Source organism: Biomphalaria glabrata, chromosome 11 (genome assembly GCF_947242115.1).
Source record: "Biomphalaria glabrata chromosome 11, xgBioGlab47.1, whole genome shotgun sequence".
NCBI lineage: Eukaryota > Metazoa > Mollusca > Gastropoda > Planorbidae > Biomphalaria > Biomphalaria glabrata.
In genome coordinates this window covers 2324573-2343731 of record NC_074721.1, presented here as the reverse complement: position 1 = coordinate 2343731, position 19159 = coordinate 2324573, and the positions used below count along the sequence as shown (strand labels likewise).

The 19159-nt window shown below is 34.0% G+C and overlaps 1 protein-coding gene across 4 annotated transcripts; it reads left to right on the top strand.

The window, feature by feature from the left end:
- The first annotated feature begins 13 nt into the window (after positions 1–13).
- On the top strand, positions 14–18860 carry LOC106070610 (cyclic AMP-dependent transcription factor ATF-2-like). Of its 4 annotated transcripts, none has more exons than XM_056004053.1 (12): positions 14–69; positions 4425–4509; positions 5317–5425; positions 5550–5662; positions 6425–6682; positions 8173–8255; positions 9202–9389; positions 10339–10720; positions 11633–11704; positions 11837–11933; positions 12567–12678; positions 14578–18860. In XM_056004053.1, the coding sequence occupies exons 2-12, from the start codon at positions 4462–4464 to the stop codon at positions 14727–14729; spliced, it is 1614 nt and encodes a 537-aa protein (XP_055860028.1). In that variant the 5' UTR covers positions 14–69; positions 4425–4461; the 3' UTR covers positions 14730–18860. The 4 variants fall into 4 exon arrangements, with proteins under 4 accessions (XP_055860028.1, XP_055860026.1, XP_055860029.1 ...); XM_056004051.1 differs by having other exon boundaries at positions 36–253; XM_056004054.1 differs by having other exon boundaries at positions 43–253; positions 12567–12691; positions 14578–14736.
- Positions 18861–19159: the final 299 nt, after the last annotated feature.

Below are 19159 nucleotides of genomic sequence, written 5' to 3'. Positions count from 1 at the left end.
TTGATTAACTTTTTTTTTTAAAAAGCAGATTACAATGACAAAGCCCAGTGGTGAATGGAAGGGAAAAGGGTGTGTTATATGATGTATCTAGATTCTATCTAGTCTAAGTCTAGATCTATGTGTTTAGTCGGGTGGGATTGTTTGGTCTGGAAGACAGGATAGTAAAATATATAGGTCTGTGATATACTTCTCGGAAGTAAACAAAGTATCACTGCGCCGTCTATCGATAGACCATAACAAGAATTCCCTGCAGGTACACTAGATCTAGATTCTAATGACATTAATGTAAAAAACTAGTCTAGATATCTAGATCTAGTTACTAGATCTAGTATGTACAGTATAGAGTATAGATCTAGAATATCTAGATCTATGTAGATATATCTAGATTTAAGTATTAACTTATTAAGAAGTATTTTCAACTTCCAGATTCTCTAGTGACAAGTGACAGTCTCTATTAAGTTTATTAACTCTATACAGACTATTATGACTATACTATATATAAAATATAATTATAATATACACTATAAATATCAAATAATAACTATAATTATAATACTATAACTATAGTCTATAGTATAATATAAATATAATATATAGATCTATATAGATCAATAGATCTAGTCAATCTAGATAGCTAGTGACGCCTGACGGCTAGTTTATAAGAATAAGAGTCTATACTATATAGATCTATAGTATTTCTATAGACTATCTGACTATCATCTATGTATATATAGTTATAATATAGACTATAGTAGTATAGTAATAGATCTAGTATAATATCTATAGTAATAGTATAGATTATCAGTTTTTATATATAAATTAAATATAATAATAATATAGAAATAGATCTACTTATCTTATACTTATATTTATATATATAGAATTATAGATCTAGATCTTTATAATATATAGAGTAGTTAATCATGTTAATGGTATTCGGACACCTATAGTAGGCTATAGGCATAGGCCCAAATTTGAAAGTTTGACTTTGACCGCGCATTATTTTACAATGGTTCGACATAGAAAAGAAAATGACATATCAAAATCTTCTTAAGTTAAAGGAGAATAAGGACGACTACTTATATTTGTACCCCTAACCTATATTGTTATTATATTTAATTAAGGTCAAAGAGGCCGTTTGTTTTCATTTAATTCGGACAAATTTGACCCACATTATTTGATTCCGGACAGTCTCTATATTTAGGCCTCAATAAACTCAGATTTTAAATCTTTACTAACATTAACTAAATTTTAAGATCCCCAGGCATAACCCCTCACATTAAATCATTAAGATGTTTTGGAATTATGCATAAATACGAACACAAGAAGTAAAAATATGAACACACTTATTCTACCAAAATTAGGTCACTGGGATAGTGACTTCTATACCAACTTTTAGACTTATTTTATGTTTGAATTGTTTGCATGATTAGATGTGTGTTGAATGTTTGTGTTTTTGTTTACTAATTTAATAAATTTCTAATACAGATGTGAGATGATCTTTTGTAGTATAGTACATATTAGGATAGCCGTTCTTGCCTAACTGAATCCTCTATATTCTCTGTATATAAATCTAGATCTATCTAGTAGGTTTAGATCTAAGCATTTAACTTCATACAATGTACAAGCTCACTCCAAACATTTACCCATTTATTCTCTATTAAAAAAACAACAACAAATGAACAAATATAATATATAAGATCAATTTTTATTGATGTCCAAAACTGGCTGTCCGAAATTAATTTTGGTAAGAAAATCGTAATTTAATTCGGACACCCTTTTAATTTTTTATTTGTATGGAATCAGACAACTTGGCTTATAAATCAAATAAATCAGCTCCAAAAGCAGAATAAATAAATATTGCCGGGCTCATTAGTACAGACTTAGCCAATAAAAAAATATAGTCTTAACCCTAGGAAGAGGTAAAGTCATCTGGGTAACATAGTGTTACGAATCTCACTATACCGGCTCTCTGCAAACTGCACCATACACCACCAACTTAAAGAACTTGACAACTCAGGGTTCCAAAGTAACATAACACTTTAATAGTTGAATAAATAACAGCCAATACTGTACAATTGGCAACACGTACACTGTACAAATATCTCTCCGATAACACCGTTCCGCAGTATCAACTCTTGCACTGGCCTCTCCGTCTCGTTCCCGGCTTGCACTGGGTTCAACAGTTCAGGACTGACTTCACACACTAGGCTCGTTGTGTCGGACTCGATCGCAGACCAAGATCAAGATGCCAGCCGTCTCAACTGTACTTGACAGTACTCCGCACTGAACCGTAGTAATGCTCCGTACAGAACCACACCCCTGAACTGTGCTGTAGTCGACCGGACTGTAGTGAACCGGGCTCTGAACCCCTGCCGTGAACCTCGCTGTATTGAGCCCCTTTTCTCGACCGTCTTGACTGCGATACCTCCGCTCTTATATAGGGTCCCTATTGGCCTTCTCGAACCGGACAGAACGCAGCTCGACATTTCCAGGTGGTCAGATGACTACAACTCTCGTGACGCTCCTGAGCTCTGTTCACGAACCGCCGTCGATCCTTCCCGAACCGCCGTGTTGACACTCGACTCGGCTGACCATCGTAACTCGTCACGGTTGACCGCTCGTCTAGCGCTGGCCTGGGGCAATTTGTGTCGGCTGACTACACTCACACCACTACCCCCATCTGTGCCACCACCAGGTTTATAACAATAGGAAAAAACAACAACCTGACTTACAAATTTGAAATTCGTTTTTCTTACATTAAAAGACAGCTAAATGGAAGGAAATTGGGTCAGAATCATTGGAAAATGGACAAGCACATTATACAGCGCGCTAGTTTTATAATAAATATTAAAATAATTATTTAACGACCACAAAAACAGCGATTGTCCGTATTCATGTAATGTCCGAAATAAATAAACTACTATAGATCTAGAGAGACTAGTATTGACTAGACGTCTAGACTCTATTTGACGTCTACGGCGACTACGGTCTACAATGTGAATGTCTACGTCTAGTCGACTCTAGTCTAGTGATGAGACGATTGACTTGAGTGATATAGATCTAGAATCTATCATGATATAGACAATATACTAGACATAGAGTCTAGATTACTCTAGAATCTAGAATAACTAAAGACTAAAGATAGGATAGACTCAATTATGATTATATTTATTTAAAATTATAATTATAGAGTTATAGAGTCAGAGTCTAATCTAGATTCTAGATCTAGTTGTTTTAGTTATAAAAATAATAAGATTAGTACTAGTACTAGTAGGACTAGGCAACTAGGACTCCTACTCCTAGTCTCTAGTACTAGATCCAGTAGGAGTCAGGAGCTAGACTTGCTTGCTTGATTTACTGTAGTAGAATAAGAATAGAATACTTGATCTAGATTAGATTAGTACAGATTACAATTATATAGATCCAATATCTAGTAGTAAGTAGTTAGAGAGGGTCTAACAATAGTAATACTAGTAATACTAATAGTAATAGTTTTTTATAGCTATGTGAAAAAAAAATGGATGTGTGGAAGAAAAAATGTTGATAATTTAGAGATTGCGTTTTTGATGTTTTTTTTTTTTTTTTTTACATATGCAGCACTTGGAAATTTATTACACTTTTGAATGAAATGTGATAAGTTTTAAAGTTGTGTTATCGATTACTTTAGACAATGGCCTAATTAATGTTTGATGAGGATTTTTTTTTTTAAGTTAATTACGTTTTTTTTTTTACTGATAATGAAAATGTCACTTTTTTGTTTTCACCATTACAGAAGTTAGGATAGAGAACAAAAGTTAATTTTTTTTATATATTAGATATCATGCCTGGCCATAATTCTACCAAGTTTTATCGTTGTAAGTCATATGCGGCGCTTACAAAGTGGAAAATGCCATTTAACAAAGCAAATAATGGCCATGGACAGTTTTGGTGATAGTCGATATAGAAAAATTTTGTGAACAAAAATAAAAACATGAAATAGAAACAATAGATAACTATACAATCGTTCATGTTCATATGCTCTTCGTTAGCAGAGGGGTTACCGTGTTGGCATGAGAAGCCTGAGAAGACTTTAGCCCACCAGTTTGAATTCAGGTTTATTCACCTTTTTTTGTTTTAAAAAAATACATATAAAAACGATCACCCAGAGACTCCTTTCTTTCCCCCCCACTTCTTTCCAACTGGTCCAGCTAAGATCAAAACATATTGAGAAAGCTAAAAGCATAAAATTGCACTAAAAAAAAAAAACAATTGGTAAAAATAATTCTAATTGCACAGATTTATTATTATTATTCTAGATCTTTTACAAATTTAATTACATGACTGATCAAAACTACTTTATACACTTAATATAAGTTTTGTTTTTATAAAAAGTATTTTTTTTTAAATTTTGCTTGTTTAAGAAAATTAAATTTGTTTTTCAGATATTTTAGGCAGTGATCTGTGGGCCTGCCCTCTGCAATGAATGATGACAAGCCCTTTGTCTGTCATGTGGCAGATTGTGGCATGGTAACATTTTTAAGCATTTACAAGTATTTAACATACATTTTTGGTAAATTATGGGTTGGTAATCTTGGTTTAATAACCCACAATTAGTTCAAAATAAAAATTTCTTTGGGGAAATTATATGAATGCTCAGTAGAGTAAAAACAATCATATTTATGTTGTGATCCATCTTGGGCATAAGGCGCAAGACCACATTACAAAGTCAAGTCTTAATTTATTTCAACCGAGACAAACCCTATTGCTTCAACAACCAACCAACTTTAATGGCACTGTGGAAAATAGCATGCTCCTTATCCATGGCACAGATTTCAGAGAGTAAAAGAAATGAAGCTGTCTTAGTCAAGAGAAAGAAAAAGAAAGCTGTCCTAACAGCTAGCCCTAAAACAGCTGCATATACATTCACGAACTGTGGCAAACTCTGCCTCTTCAGAATTGGCTTGATTAGTCACTCCAGATTCTGGCCTCTCTCAAGACGAAACCAAAACCAGTGACTCATCTGGACGCATTCATTGTCTTCCAAGACAGAAGGAGCTGTACATACATATATCTCTACTATAGAAAGCAGTTTATTTTATTCATTTTGCAGCTCTACTACAGAAAGCTATTTTAGACATCATACATCTCTACTACAAAAAGCTTTTTATTTTATACATCGTACAACGCTACTGCAGAAAGCTATTTTTTTTTTATACAATGTACACTTCTACTACAAAAAGCTGTTTATTTTATAAAGTGTACAGCTCTACTGTTTATTTTATACATGAGCATTTAGATTGTTTGTCCAGTATGTTATTAAACTTACTGTTGCAGAGATTTACCAATGAAGACCATTTAAATGTTCACTCCAAGAAACATGAGATGTCCCTGGCCTTGATATCGAGTGGGCAGTCCAGCAATTCTCCTGCTCATCATTTTTTAGGTAATTTTTTTTTTTTAATTCAGTCATTGAAGTCCACCCCAACCAATAAGTGATTCACGCTGTCATTGTTTAAAATGAAACCAAACTTGGTATGTTTAACATTCCTTATGTGCTACTGTTACAGATCAGACGCCAACCCCGACCAAGTTCTTAAAAAACTGTGAGGAGATAGGACTTTTTCAAGAACTTTCTTCCAACCCATTTGACCATGCTTACAAGAAAGCTCTTGATAGTGATGTAAGATCATTTTATATAGATTCTAAAAGCTGGAAAGGTAAATAGATACATGATGTGCCTAGAGATACTCTCAGTTAAATGTAATGATTCCATTAGAATAACATTTTTATCATTGCTGGGAGATTAATTTTAAAGAAATCAGTCATTAAGCCCATAATCTTGATTTACTGATGTAATTAAATTGTGTGTAGCTCTAAAAGCTTTGTAAAATGTTTCTTCTGAGCATATTAATTGTACAATGGAATATTGAAAAGCACTGAAGCAGAAAAAACAAATACACACTAGATTCAAAGAAACACGTGCCAGTTGTTATGTTCACCCTTGTTATCAGTTTCTTTTTCTGTTTCATTTTTCTTATTTTTGAAGCACATCAATTATTATTATTATTATAGCTTTTATATAGCGCTACTTTCATGCTTATAGCATGCTCAGATCGCTTTTGGTCCAATGTCATTTGTGAAGGGGGGGGGGGGAGGGTGTATCTAGGAGTTGGTTTTCCGTGCTGCCTTTGGGTGCTCAGTAAACACAACTCTGCCCGAGTCGTGTGTCGAACCTCAAGCCCCCTTCTAGGTAGCCAAGCCAAGTTCAAGCGCACTTGGCCTCTCAACCATGCTTCCCATCAATCTCTTATAGCTGTGTTGTATTAGAGTGCTGTTTTGAATTTCTCATGACAACTTGATCTTTTCACTTCTCTGGTTGAAGGGTTTTTGGATAGATTCATCTTGGAGACTTTGAAACATCCATATTTTAATATTATTTCAGCTACCGTTACCTGGACCACAATCAGGGGAGCTCAACACACCAACACTAATATTAACTGACATGCCCAAGAATGTGAGCAGCAGCAGCCTAGCCTCCATGCACCACGTTCTGGCAGAAAAGAACAAAAGTACAGAGCCTTTAAAACCAAGTCCCTTAACCAAAGCGCAGCCAGTTAGTAAGGTCATGTTGGATCTCACAGGGAAGAGTGTAATGTCTGCCCAGCCGAAGTTGGCAGTTAAAAGAAATTTTACATCACAGGTGAGCAATATTATGTGGGTGTTCCAGAATATTCTTTGGTGTTTTTATCCAGTCAACATTGTTTTCTTGTCCTCTGTGATTTTTGCTATTATGTGCTTCTGTCTCCGAGGTGGCATTCCATGTTTAAGGCTCACAGGAACGCTTTGAGGGTGTGCTTAAAACATTTTGCTTGTCTGCCTTGGGATCGCTTTCTTTCCATATAGCTGGCAGTAAAGGAATCTTTTAGGGATGTTAGAGTAGTCCAGAGAAAAGTGTCGGGCAATTGACGCAAGCTTGCCATGTGTGCAAAAAACCATTCTGGTCTCATATGTCTCACCAGCACAAAAACTGCAGAGCAAAGTCCTCAGTTACTTCCCTGAATGATAAAATGGTCATCAACATGTCATCATGGACAAACTTTATATAAGAAAATATTGTATTGTAGTTTTATTTTGTTTTTTAAACTTGACCTTTTCAGTTTAAAGAATTTTTGTAAAAATCTTTTTTTTTTTTTTAAATCTATGTGCTATACTTACTACTGCAAACTGTTTAACTGCAGAATAAGGTTTTTTTTTATTTGAATCTGGGATTTTAAATTAGGAATTAAAAAATCTCAGGTTAGTTCTCTCAGTTCTATTGAGAAAGTGTAGAAAATGGATTTATTGTGCTGGCAACAAGGATCTTATTGAATATATGCCCTAGAAGCATGTCAATTGGGAATACCACCTGGACACCTTCCCCTCCCCTCAAAAAAAATCCTTAAAAATTTGAAAGGATATCAGCTAACAAGAAACTTTGTATATCATCAAACTGACGTACAGATATCAGTGACCAGCCAGTCTTCCAGTGACTGATTGTTGATAGTGTACTTTATCATGGGATTTTTGTGGGCTTTATTAATCATGTTATCTTCCTTAAAAAAAGGTTATTTAAAATAATGATGGAACTGATTGACTGAAAACTCAGGCCTTCTAAAAAAAAAAAACACAAAACAATTTTCATGCATGTGGTTAAAAGGTTGTATGAAAGAAATAGCTAAAAATAAGCCTTGTTGTCTTTCACTTAGATTTGTAGGCCAACACTTATTTCCAAAACGTTTTTTTTTTTCTAAATTGCTTTTGTAAAGCGCATCTTTCATTCTATGGCATGCTTAGTGGACTATGGTCAGATCACTTGTGGACCAGTTGTAGGTGGGAGTATCTGGGAGAAGGTTTCTGAGACGCCTTTAGGTGTTTAGCAAACACAGCTCAAGTTGAGTCTAGAACTTTTTTTTAAGTTTGTCACCTTGATTATAATTAAACTATTTTTGAGCAGTGTATTGCAATTGTAATCCTATCAATAAAGCTAATTAATTTATTTATCATTGACCGTACTAGTTAATCAAGTTAGTCTTTAATCATTGATCAAGTTAGTCTTTAATCATTGATCAAGTTAGTCTTTAATCATTGATCAAGTTAGTCTTTAATCATTGATCCAGTTAGTCTTGAATAATTGTGATTTCCTTTGAGCAGGATGCAGACAGTACAAGCGACATGTCTCCCATGCTGGACCAAGTGATGGCAGTCTCTGAAGCTGTTTCTGTAAGACCCTCTGGGTTAGTACAAATCTGTCTGAATCTCTTTCGGTTAGAATCTTAATCACGAAATAGGGCAAAATACTTGTTTTTTTTTTACTAAAAGGTATAAGATGCACAATTTAAAACTAGGATGGCTGCCTGGTCATGCAGTTTGTGCTCTGGGCTATCTTTCAGACTTATCGAAGATCCCAGGTTCAAACCCTGCCTGCTCCCATTCCACTTCATCCTGCGGGAGGTTTGGACCAGGAAATAAATTCTCTTCAACTCTGAAGGAATATCCCCAACATATAAAACATTTTACAATTAGAAAACTATCATTTATTAATTTCTGTTTGCAAATGCAAAACTAATGCCTGGACTGATAAAAATCCCTTAGTAATTTTTTAGTTGTTGTTTTTTTTATTTCCGTGCAAGCTAAAATAAAAATAAAAGTGGTATTTGGGGAATTAAGACTGCAAACAGAAAGAATGGGAAGAAAGCTCTTGAGAGGACATCTTTAATATCCAAATACAGTTCTAAAAAAACATGTCTAACAAATATCTCCTACTGTGAATGTCAGTTCAGCTGGAAGTCATAAGAACAAACAAAAAGATTCTAAAAAAAAATAATTATTTATAGATTAAGTTGTCAGTGATATAACAGCCTTGCAGACTTTGTTTTTACAAACTAAAAAGAGGATCCATTGAATTAAATTTTTTTTCTCATTCAGTAACTCCTCATAAATATTTTTCTTTTATCAATTTAAATTTGATTTTTTCTAAACAAAGTTTTTCATTGATCACATAGTGTACCAATATAAATTTATGCTGGTCAACTAAATGTAGAAAGATTTCATGAACTAATTTATGTGATGTATCGGTGTGTTACTGCTTGTTATCAAGAGTACATATTTATTCAAGATTAATTTCTCTTTCTACTAAAACTGTGAGATGGCTTTAATAGTTACATTTGTTTCAATCGTCAGATCAAATCTTCACACTCAGGCTAACTACAGCACCACACTTCCCATACTGCCCAAGCAGGAGAGTGCGCTGCCCATATTGCCGAAACAAGAAATGGTCAAAAGAGAAATGGAGGATGGCTATGCCAATCCAGGGGACCAACAACAATGTACAATGCAGGTCTTGCTTCAGCTCCCTACAGGAGAAACAGGTACTTGACCTTATTTACCTCTCTTGTAGCAATATCATATATGTTCACCAGTGAACAAGTTCATGATTATTATTATAGCTTTTATATAGCGCTACTTTTATGCTTATAGCATGCTCAGAGCGCTTTTGGTCCAATCTCATTTGTAGACCAGTGGGGGGTGAGGGGGTATCTAGGAGTTGGTTTTCCGTGCTGCCTTTAGGCGCTCAGTAAACACAACTCTGCCCGAGTCGGGTGTCGAACCTTGAGCCCCCTTCTAGGTAGCCACGCCAAGTTCAAGCGCACTTGGCCTCTCGACCTCACTTCCCAAGCTTCATGATATTGGTAGAGCTATATTTGTAAGACATGGTAACTATTCTTTTTTTTTTTTAAATTTTTTTTTTTTATTTGTCTGTCAATTTGTATTACATCATTTTTGCATTTCATCTTTAGGGATTCATTGTTCTTTTGATGTACTAATGATTTCTTGTGGAAAGTTGTTTTGTTTGTTTTAGACATGGCAATTAGATAGCATAAAATATTTAGATTATGTGAATGAAGATAGTAGAGAATTTTGTGTTGCAATGTCACATTGGGCGTTGGTGAACAGAAATACAATAATAGCAGTTATTATTTTTTACTGTATTAATTAGGGTTGTAGTAGTACTGGTATTTTTAAGGAAAACATAAAACAAGTAACTCTTCTATGGCTAATTTTCTTATATTTAATGGTTTAATTAATGGTTTGTTTAACACTGCAGCAATACCCTAGCAATGATTCAAAAAAGTGTAGCGAACAATATTTTACATTGAAATAGAAATATATTTAAATTCTGAAATGTTGCCACATATTGTATAGAAGTTACAAATATTATTTTGAATCTTAAACTAGAATGATTAGTTTGTTTCATATGCTCATTCCAGTTTGCTTTATGCATTCATGACATTTTTTGTTTTCATCTATTCATTGCAGTACCTATTAGTATACCAGCCACAATCAATAAATTACAATATTTTGGAACACAACAAGCAATATTGCAACAGAATGTTGCCCAAGCCCCAATCCTGAGCCAGGCTTCACCTAGAGCTGTAGCACCAACCTTGGGCTCTAGTCAGACTACAACCATGGCATTAAAACAGAAGTTAAAAGCTCAGCTCCAGAGCCAGCTCAGCCCGACCAGTAAGAATGTGGTCGAGGTCAATTCTGCCACAACAACTAGCACACCTGCCTATGTGGCTACCAGTTCCAGCAATCAAGGCCCTGTATTGGTTGGGGACACATCACCCATAATGATGGTTGATTCACCGGGGTCGGAGCTAAACTTCTCAGACTCCTCTGATTATTCTATAGACAGGTTTGTCTTTTTTTTTTTTTTCAAACTAGATTGTCTTTCAATTAAATATTTACATTATGGTTCATGTGATTATAAGGTCTTGTCTTTGATAAGGTTAGGTGCAGTATTTCATGTGACTATGCAGACCCAGTTGCAAACAGCATTTTTGTTCACATCTGATGTAGACAATGTCCTCCTGAGGACTAAAGTTTTCTTTTTGTCATCCAACAGTGTCCTCCTGGGGACTACATTATCTGATGTAGACATTGTCCTCCTGGGGACTAGGTCATCTGATGTAGACAGTGTCCTCCTGAGGACTAAAGTTTTCTTTTTGTCATCCAACAGTGTCCTCCTGGGGACTACATTATCTGATGTAGACATTGTCCTCCTGGGGACTAGGTCATCTGATGTAGACAGTGTCCTCCTGAGGACTAAAGTTTTCTTTTTGTCATCCAACAGTGTCCTCCTGGGGACTACATTATCTGATGTAGACATTGTCCTCCTGGGGACTAGGTCATCTGATGTAGACAGTGTCCTCCTGGGGACTTAAGTTCTCTTTTTGTCATCTGGGCCAGTCTTAGGTTTTTATTTGGGCTTCAAATGTGTTTATTATGACATTTGTAAGATTTCTCTGGCTCTCTCAGAATCCATTTGTTGCCATACTATGCATCTTAAATTTTAAGGAGAAAAATAAAAAAAAATGTTCTGAAACAGTAGTTGCGGAAATATATGTATATATATAGGCCCACATTCCTCTGGATGACTAAAGGGGGTCATCATTGAACCACGGTGGATGAACTGTACATCTAAGATTAGTGTGCCAATGCACGAGACCCATTAATCTAATTTTCATTACAAATCTCTAGGGCTTATAATTATATATAAGTCTATTGTATGATGTGATTATTAAATTTTTAAAATATTATTTCACAGCAAGCGGCAAAAAATGAGTCCAGAATCAGGGGATCCTGAAGAAAGGCGAAGAAAATTTTTAGAAAGGAACAGGTTTGTTGTTTGTTTGTTTGTTTGTTGGTTGTTTTTTTTTTTATTTTTATTATAGAAACTAGAAATCATAACAAAATAGTCAAAGAAGATGACAGGATGTCATATGTTAATCTTGTTTCTCTTACAATCCAGAGCTGCTGCGGCACGATGTCGACAAAAAAGGAAACACTGGATCAGTAATTTAGAGAAAAAAGCTGACGAATTGCAGAATACAAATTTAAGATTACAGGTTGTCATATTTAAAGTTTACATATATTTTTATTAATAACCTCTGCTCTTTCTTGTAACAATTTAACCTGCTCTGAGAATATGATTGTTAAAGGCTCCGAAATTTCATCTGTAGAATTTATATATTTGTTTGAATTTATTTGTACATTTTGTATATTGTGAGTGATTCCTAGTTCCTGAATTAAAGTTTTGTATTTGAATTGAAGGATCTTCGTTATTTGAATCTCTAAAGATATATTTAGATCTAGAAACAATATCTACATAAGAATCTCTGGCTTCACATGAACATCACATTGAAACCTCGTCAAGAGCAACCTGTCACTTATTTGACACTTCAAGATCCCTCCTCGCCTGTGACATTTATTATTCTGAAAAGTTTTTTTTGTTTTTTTTAAAACATTTTTAGAATGAATACCATTAAAGAAGTTTTGTAAATTTAAATACATCCTGTTTTTATATATGTCCGTTAAAAATGTTAAAATTTAATCATCATAAATATGGTTTATTTTTTTTTTTTAAGTTCACATTGATCAAACTATTTAGTTGGCCTGGCCCATTTTTTTTTTCGCAATTTAATTATTCTTTACAAGTAATTAACCAAATCACATTTTCTTTTTTGTCCTGTGTGTTTTAGTGTGAAGTGAAGCTACTGAGAGGAGAAGTGGCCCAGCTGAAAACTTTATTGTTAGCACACAAAGACTGTCCAGTCACACAGCAGCAGAAGTCACAGGGACAGTTGCAGCATAGTAAGTTGCTTAGGTCAGGATAAGTTTCGTTTGGAAACTCATTGAATTACCTCCCATTTTCCATGACATGGAAGGCTGCCTGGTCTTGTGGTATGCACTTTAGACTACTGTCACAATGGTTCCAAGTTTGAACTCTGCCCACTTCCATCCTGAAGGAGGTATGAGATGTAATCAGAATTTCTGAAGAAAACAAATGAGATAAACCAAATTTAAATCAATTATGCCACACATAAGTTTTAGAAAAATATTTTCATTAAATGCTGTAGCGGTATGGGTGCCAAAATATATCAAAATCTGGTTACCTTGAAGAAAGCTGATGCTCATTGGAAAACTTTCATCTCTATTCAGCTAATTTAATTGGCAAGGATGAAAAATTAGTCCTTTTTTTAAAAAAAAATATTACTATAACATTCACAACAAACTGCAAAACAGCATGATGCTATTACATTTTTTTTGGTCTTTATTAACTCTTTCTCTCCGTAATTATTTACCACATTCTGGTGGAATCAACGTTGGTCTCGTCAGTTAGGAGAGAAAGAGTTAATAAAATAAATGTTTTAGCAACATTAAATTACAGATACTGTAAATCTGACATGTTAAATTGGATCCAGACTTTGGAGTCACTTTTATATTGCCTTTTAGTCCACTAGATTGGATTTAAAAAAAAAAGAAAGAGAGTAGATGTGCCTTTTATTTGGTCCTAACATTCACTATGTAAAGATAACAATTAATTTTCTTTAATCATGCAGTAAAATTTAATAGATGCATCTATCATCCATGTAAAGTAGGCATTTTTACTATACCATTAAATCTTTTTCTCTGCAATTTATTTTCCACATTCTGATGGAATTATTCATTTTGCCCACTCGTAGTTCACTACCCTGTTATATGAAAATGTTGTATTTAATATAGAAGTAAAGGGGAATGCATGCCCTTTGAGATACTAAAAATTATGTTTATGAAACCAAAAATAAATTTCTTTTTAGATTATGAAGTCTCATTGGATTTAGATCCAAACTAGATCCAGGAGTTATACTATGATCCAAATTCTTAAAGAAAATGTTTTCATAATATTTATTCATATTTTCACAAAACGTTTTATATAACATATTTAAAACACATTAAAGGATTGTCTTGAGCTCATTATCCCATGTCATGACCACCATAGGGAGTCGTGGTGGCAGAGCGTTAAAGTGCTTGGCTTCCCTACCAGGGTTCGAATACTGGTGAAGACTGGGATTTCTAATTCCCGATCTTCAGGCGCCTCTGAGTCAACCAAGTTCTAATGGGTACCTGACATTAGTTGGAGCCCTTGTTAACTGTAGGTACAGAAACATATGACCTATACAGCTACCCTATAGACCACAAGGTCTGAAAGGGAAACTTTACTTTACTTTATAACCACCCGAACATCTAAAGAAAATAGAGACTGTTGAAGTCCCCACTCTTTAAAAACACATTGAATATGAAAAATATCAGGATGTTTTACAAAGGGAAACTATTCAAGATTAATTTTAAGCAATTAAAAAACATTTTGTGAAGAAAGAGAATGAAACAAAGAACTTTTAAAGCATCGATAGTATTATAGTTGATTTGACTCAATCAAATTAATCATGGTATCCTCGATTGGAGTAAATGGGTTATGTAGACTCTTTTTTTGTATAGCTGGAAAACATCTCTTAAATTGTTAAATTTATTTGAAAAAATATAAAACTGCAATACATTGTGATGTGAAACAATCATGCATATTAAGTATGCTGCATATTATGAAATATCTGCTGCAAATTATTGGTTATGTAACTGATTGGATTGTGCAATATTTTATCTAGAAAAAAAAATCATTTGAATTTCAACCTTTCTCTGAGTGGATAAATTGTTGTTTTTTTTTTCTTGTTTCAGTTATTTTAACAGAAACTAGCCTGTCATCGCAAGATCTTGCGCAGGTGGTTCCAACCTCAGATTTAAACCAGCAGGCTCTGCTTAATCAGACCATTGTGACATTTTTACAAGACAATATGATAGGTCAAGATAACTCTGTAGGGAATGAATGAGGGCCAGACATGCAGCCTTATCCTCCCCCTCCCCCTCCCCCTCCCCCATGCCTCCGACAGATTGTGTTTCTTTGTTGAACTTGCAGTGATTTTGTAGAAGCTTCTTTGTGATTGGACGGTTGTTTGGCGTTCCCCACACCCTTGTCTGGTTGGGTGTTTTTAGTAATGGGGCTGGTACCTATTTATCATAAGTGGAGCGCCATCTAACGTAGCTTCAAAAAATGTTGATGTAAACTTAGCATTTGAAAAGCTTTTTTTTTTTGTTCTGGATGTTAAAGTATCAGTAAAGCTTGTGGACATTAGATTTTCTACAATTATTGTTTTTAATTTGAAGCAACACTTAATTAACTTAGTCCAGAGTCTTCTCTTAGTCAGACTTATTTTCTAATTTCTTTCCCCTATTAATACAATCATTGTTTTTTTATTTGAAGCATCACATTGATTCTTCTCATATTTTATAGTTTATTTCCCTTGTTTATACAAATATTGTTTTTAATGGAAGCAACACACATTGAATCTAATTCCTGATTCTTTTCTTGGTCAGACTTTTATTTTCTTCCTTGTATCCTATTTTTGTTTAAAGATGTTAGAAAATCTTAGTAAGTGATTTTAAATAGAAAGAAAATTAGGATGAGTTTTGTTTGTTAATCTTTGGCCATCAAAATGGTTGCATGTTACACTGGTTTTTACATTTAAAAAAAAAATTGTGGCTTTTTTTTTTTTTTTTTCATTGCTATGTTAATATTGTTGGTTAAAGTAAATTGTACATGGAATTTTATTGCTCTGATTTATGTCAAAGTCCTTAACATAATGTATAAACTATAAAAGCTTATAAACATCTTTATGCATACATAAATATATTTCCATGCTGCGGACTATAGTCAGGTTTTATGAGAGTTTAAATAGCATCAACATGATATGCTGTAAACTATACCAGGAAAAGTGGAAGGATTTGGTTACACAAACTGTCACAGCATCCCAATGACGAGAGTCATGGGACAGATGATGATGATTGTAATTTGATTTCACATGCGCTGATTTTTTTCCATGATTGAAATTAAGAGCAAGTTTTCAGATTTGCGTTTAAAGGATGCAACATTCAGTATATTCAAAAGAAATCAGCTGTTCATTTAGAAATGGCCATAGTGACCTAAAGTCAATATGAAGTGCTGTTGTTTTGATGGATAATGCAGATTGCAAAAATAGTACTGACGAACAGATCCTATTTAACATATGGCAATGGCCTAGGCTGACGACTCTGATTTTTTTCATTAAGATATGGGCTGCTTTTGATTACTAGAAAAAGACAGCAGATGTCAAAGTGACCACTGGAATTAGACCATTATCAATCACATGAAAGGAAACACAATGTAGAAATATCATGCTTGATATTACTCTTGTGACTAGAAATAAATAATTAATTTCAACAAAATGTGCGTGTTACATTCGGCTGCTTGCTTTTTCAGACTACATTCCATCATCTACTCTGATTCATTAAGAGTGTCCAAGAGTGTTTCCCCAGTCTTGAGATGCCAGTTCTGCAATATCATCAGATAATTTCCATTGTCACCCTTTGTATATTTCTGTAAGCCACAATATTTCTAACAATGGATCTTGGGCTCACCATTATTGATATATATAACTATTGAGAGCAGCATTAGGGTACACAGTACAGTGTTGTGGATGTCCTTGCTAAAACATGATTATTGAATCCTAATTTATTTCACTTTAATGTCAAGGCTGTTTTATTTCTTCAGTTGAAAGCTGTTGTGAATGATGTTAGTTTTTTTTTTCAGAGCTTTTTTTTTAAAGTTTTCTGGGTTTTTTAAGGTTTAGGATTTTATGTTTAGTTCAAGGCCTTGGGTAATGATTTTTCATATCAATGTTTTCTATGTTGATCTTTCAATTTACATTTGAACAAGTAGTCTCTTAATTCGGGTTTTTCTACGAAGCATTTGTATGTTTACTCTCTTTTTTGTCTATTTGAAATTGTAAAAAGAAAATTAATAACTGGGTCATAGTTGCATTGAAGTTTTTTGAGACCTATTGGTATGTAGTAAAATTATAGTTAAGTAATTGTATAAGGAATTTTCATAATTTTGTGATTTTCTTATGCTGCACAGTAATGTGTTTGTTTTTTTTAAACCTGTGATTTTTGTTCTGTGTTTTTGTGCACTCAGTTAATTTGATTATCTAGTTTAATCACATGCAAGATAAAAATCCAGTCTTTGAATGAATGTGTTGACAAATTCATCAGAACGATTTGAACTCTGTACAGTTTGACTGTAAGTAGTGTTAAAAGTTTCACAGCGAACATTCACCCCCCCCCCCCCATTTTTATAATTAGACTTCATTTCATTTATTAGCTTTGGAACGAATACTTATAAAAAATGTATCAGGTTCACTAGATACTAGATCAGCGGTTCTCAACCTTTTAAGCTCGGCGACCCCTTTTTACAATCACCCTCTCCGCGACCCCACCCCCCTCCTCACACACACACACATACAGCAATAGAAGAATAGACAAAAACAATCCATGTTTTCGATGGTCTTGGGCGACCCCTGGCAAATTCTCAATTGACCCCCAAGGGGGGTCGCGACCCACAGGTTAAGAACCCCTGTATTAGATCCTTATGCTAGCAACCTATGGCACACATACTAATGTATATTTACAATACTTTGTCTAATAGGTAAAGCGTTGCTACTTTACTTCATAAATTGGTCTAGTGATTTCTAGCATTGTTGTGTGTAGGGCAATTCTAGTTATACACTAAATTGTAAAGTGGCTAATAATTAACATAATTGGGTTTGGAATATTTGCTTTACAGTATGAATTGTATAAATGTTAAAAAATATTTTGTTGTTGTTATTTTGTTTTTACAGTTTCATATGGCAGTAGTTGCATTATATATAATAATAATAATAATAATAAGGCTTGTCTTGGAGGTAGAAGATTACTGAGGAATGCAGTATTTCCTGTGGATATGCAGCCCCAGCTGTGATCTACATATTTTGCCACATCATATATAATTTATTTAAAGCTAAACCCTTTTTATTAGTAATCCTGTAACAGAGGTACCTACCTACCAGAAAAAGTTAATAGTGGCTGTTTCAAATTATTTTATTATTTTTCAGCTGCTTGAGCTTTATAAAGGTTGCAGTTGACAATAACCTTAAACTTGCTAGATCAAACTTTTAAGAGTTAAAAAAATATGCTTTAATTGTCTCTCTTTCTCAGAAATAGTAATGTAATATAATAATATAATAACAATATATGGTAATATTAAAGAATGTAGTATAATAATATAATATCTATATTTTGGTAGTGCATCTTGATTATAGTCTTAGCCAGCCCTGTTTTATTTTATGTACAGCTTTTGTTTTGTATCTTACCACAAGGCACTTAGAATAATTTTTTTCTCTCTCAGATTGTATTTATTACACATCACAACTATTAGCCTCTATCAGCTTGTTATTGCTACACATGTTCAGTTCTTCTATTAATGTAAATGAATATTTTATTAGTTTGTGTTGCTCATGAATATTAGTCTTTTGATATCAGGTACATGTTAAATAATGTAATTAACCCCCCTTTTTTTGGATTTTGTAGATATGTATGTTACTCCCCCCTCCACACCCCTGGCCTTTCCTATATTGAGATCTATGGTGCAGATAATGTAAAGGTTATCTGTTTCTTTGGTCAATGGTTAACAGTGGTGTCATGTGGCCAGCACAACAAACAACTGCCTTTTAATTTCCCCAACTAATGTCTGGTACCCTTTAGAGTTGAGTAGATCCTGGGGCCTATAAGTCCTGACATTTAAAATTCCAACCTGAGACCCCTCAGTTTGGGAAACAAGTGCTCTACCACTCAGCCATTAAGCCCCATTAGATAAGAACAATGAATTAATGTAAGATATATGGCCATAAACAGTGCCATTCCCTTTTTGATTGGCCCAATAGTTTGTTGAACTGGAACTATATTATGATAAGCAATATCTGCCTGGCTCTGTACACTTCAGATCAAAAACTTTTTTGTTCAAACAAAAAACTCTTTTTCCTTTCAATCTCGTGAAGTTTCATACATATATGGAAGATAATTAGGCTGAAGCAAAAATTCAGTTTGGAAGGGACTTAGAAGGAAAGAAGAGCCAATTTGGCAAGTGTTCACAACTTCCTTCTGGCCAGATTCACTTAAGTCTTGTCATCTTTCATTAGCATTCTTACTCTTGATATGTTAAAACAAGAAGCTTTGAAAAAGTATCATGTCCCCTGTTTAGTTTTTCTTTCTCTGAATCTGTTTCACCTTCAGCTCCTTCTTAATTATTGATATTGAAAAATATAAATGATTCACTTACTTCGTTTTTTAAATCTATGGTACATTTTATAATTAATGCAAACACAAGGATAAAGGCACATTCCTCGTTTCA

What these genes read in the sequence shown, in the direction of transcription:
- LOC106070610 (XM_056004053.1), top strand. Translation starts at nt 4,462, where the DNA reads ATGAATGATGACAAGCCCTTTGTCTGTCATGTGGCAGATTGTGGCATG. An exon ending in ATGTGGCAGATTGTGGCATG is followed by an intron (nt 4,510 to 5,316) that starts GTAACATTTTTA and finishes TTACTGTTGCAG; the next exon opens with AGATTTACCAATGAAGACCA. An exon ending in GTTTCTGTAAGACCCTCTGG is followed by an intron (nt 8,256 to 9,201) that starts GTTAGTACAAAT and finishes TTCAATCGTCAG; the next exon opens with ATCAAATCTTCACACTCAGG.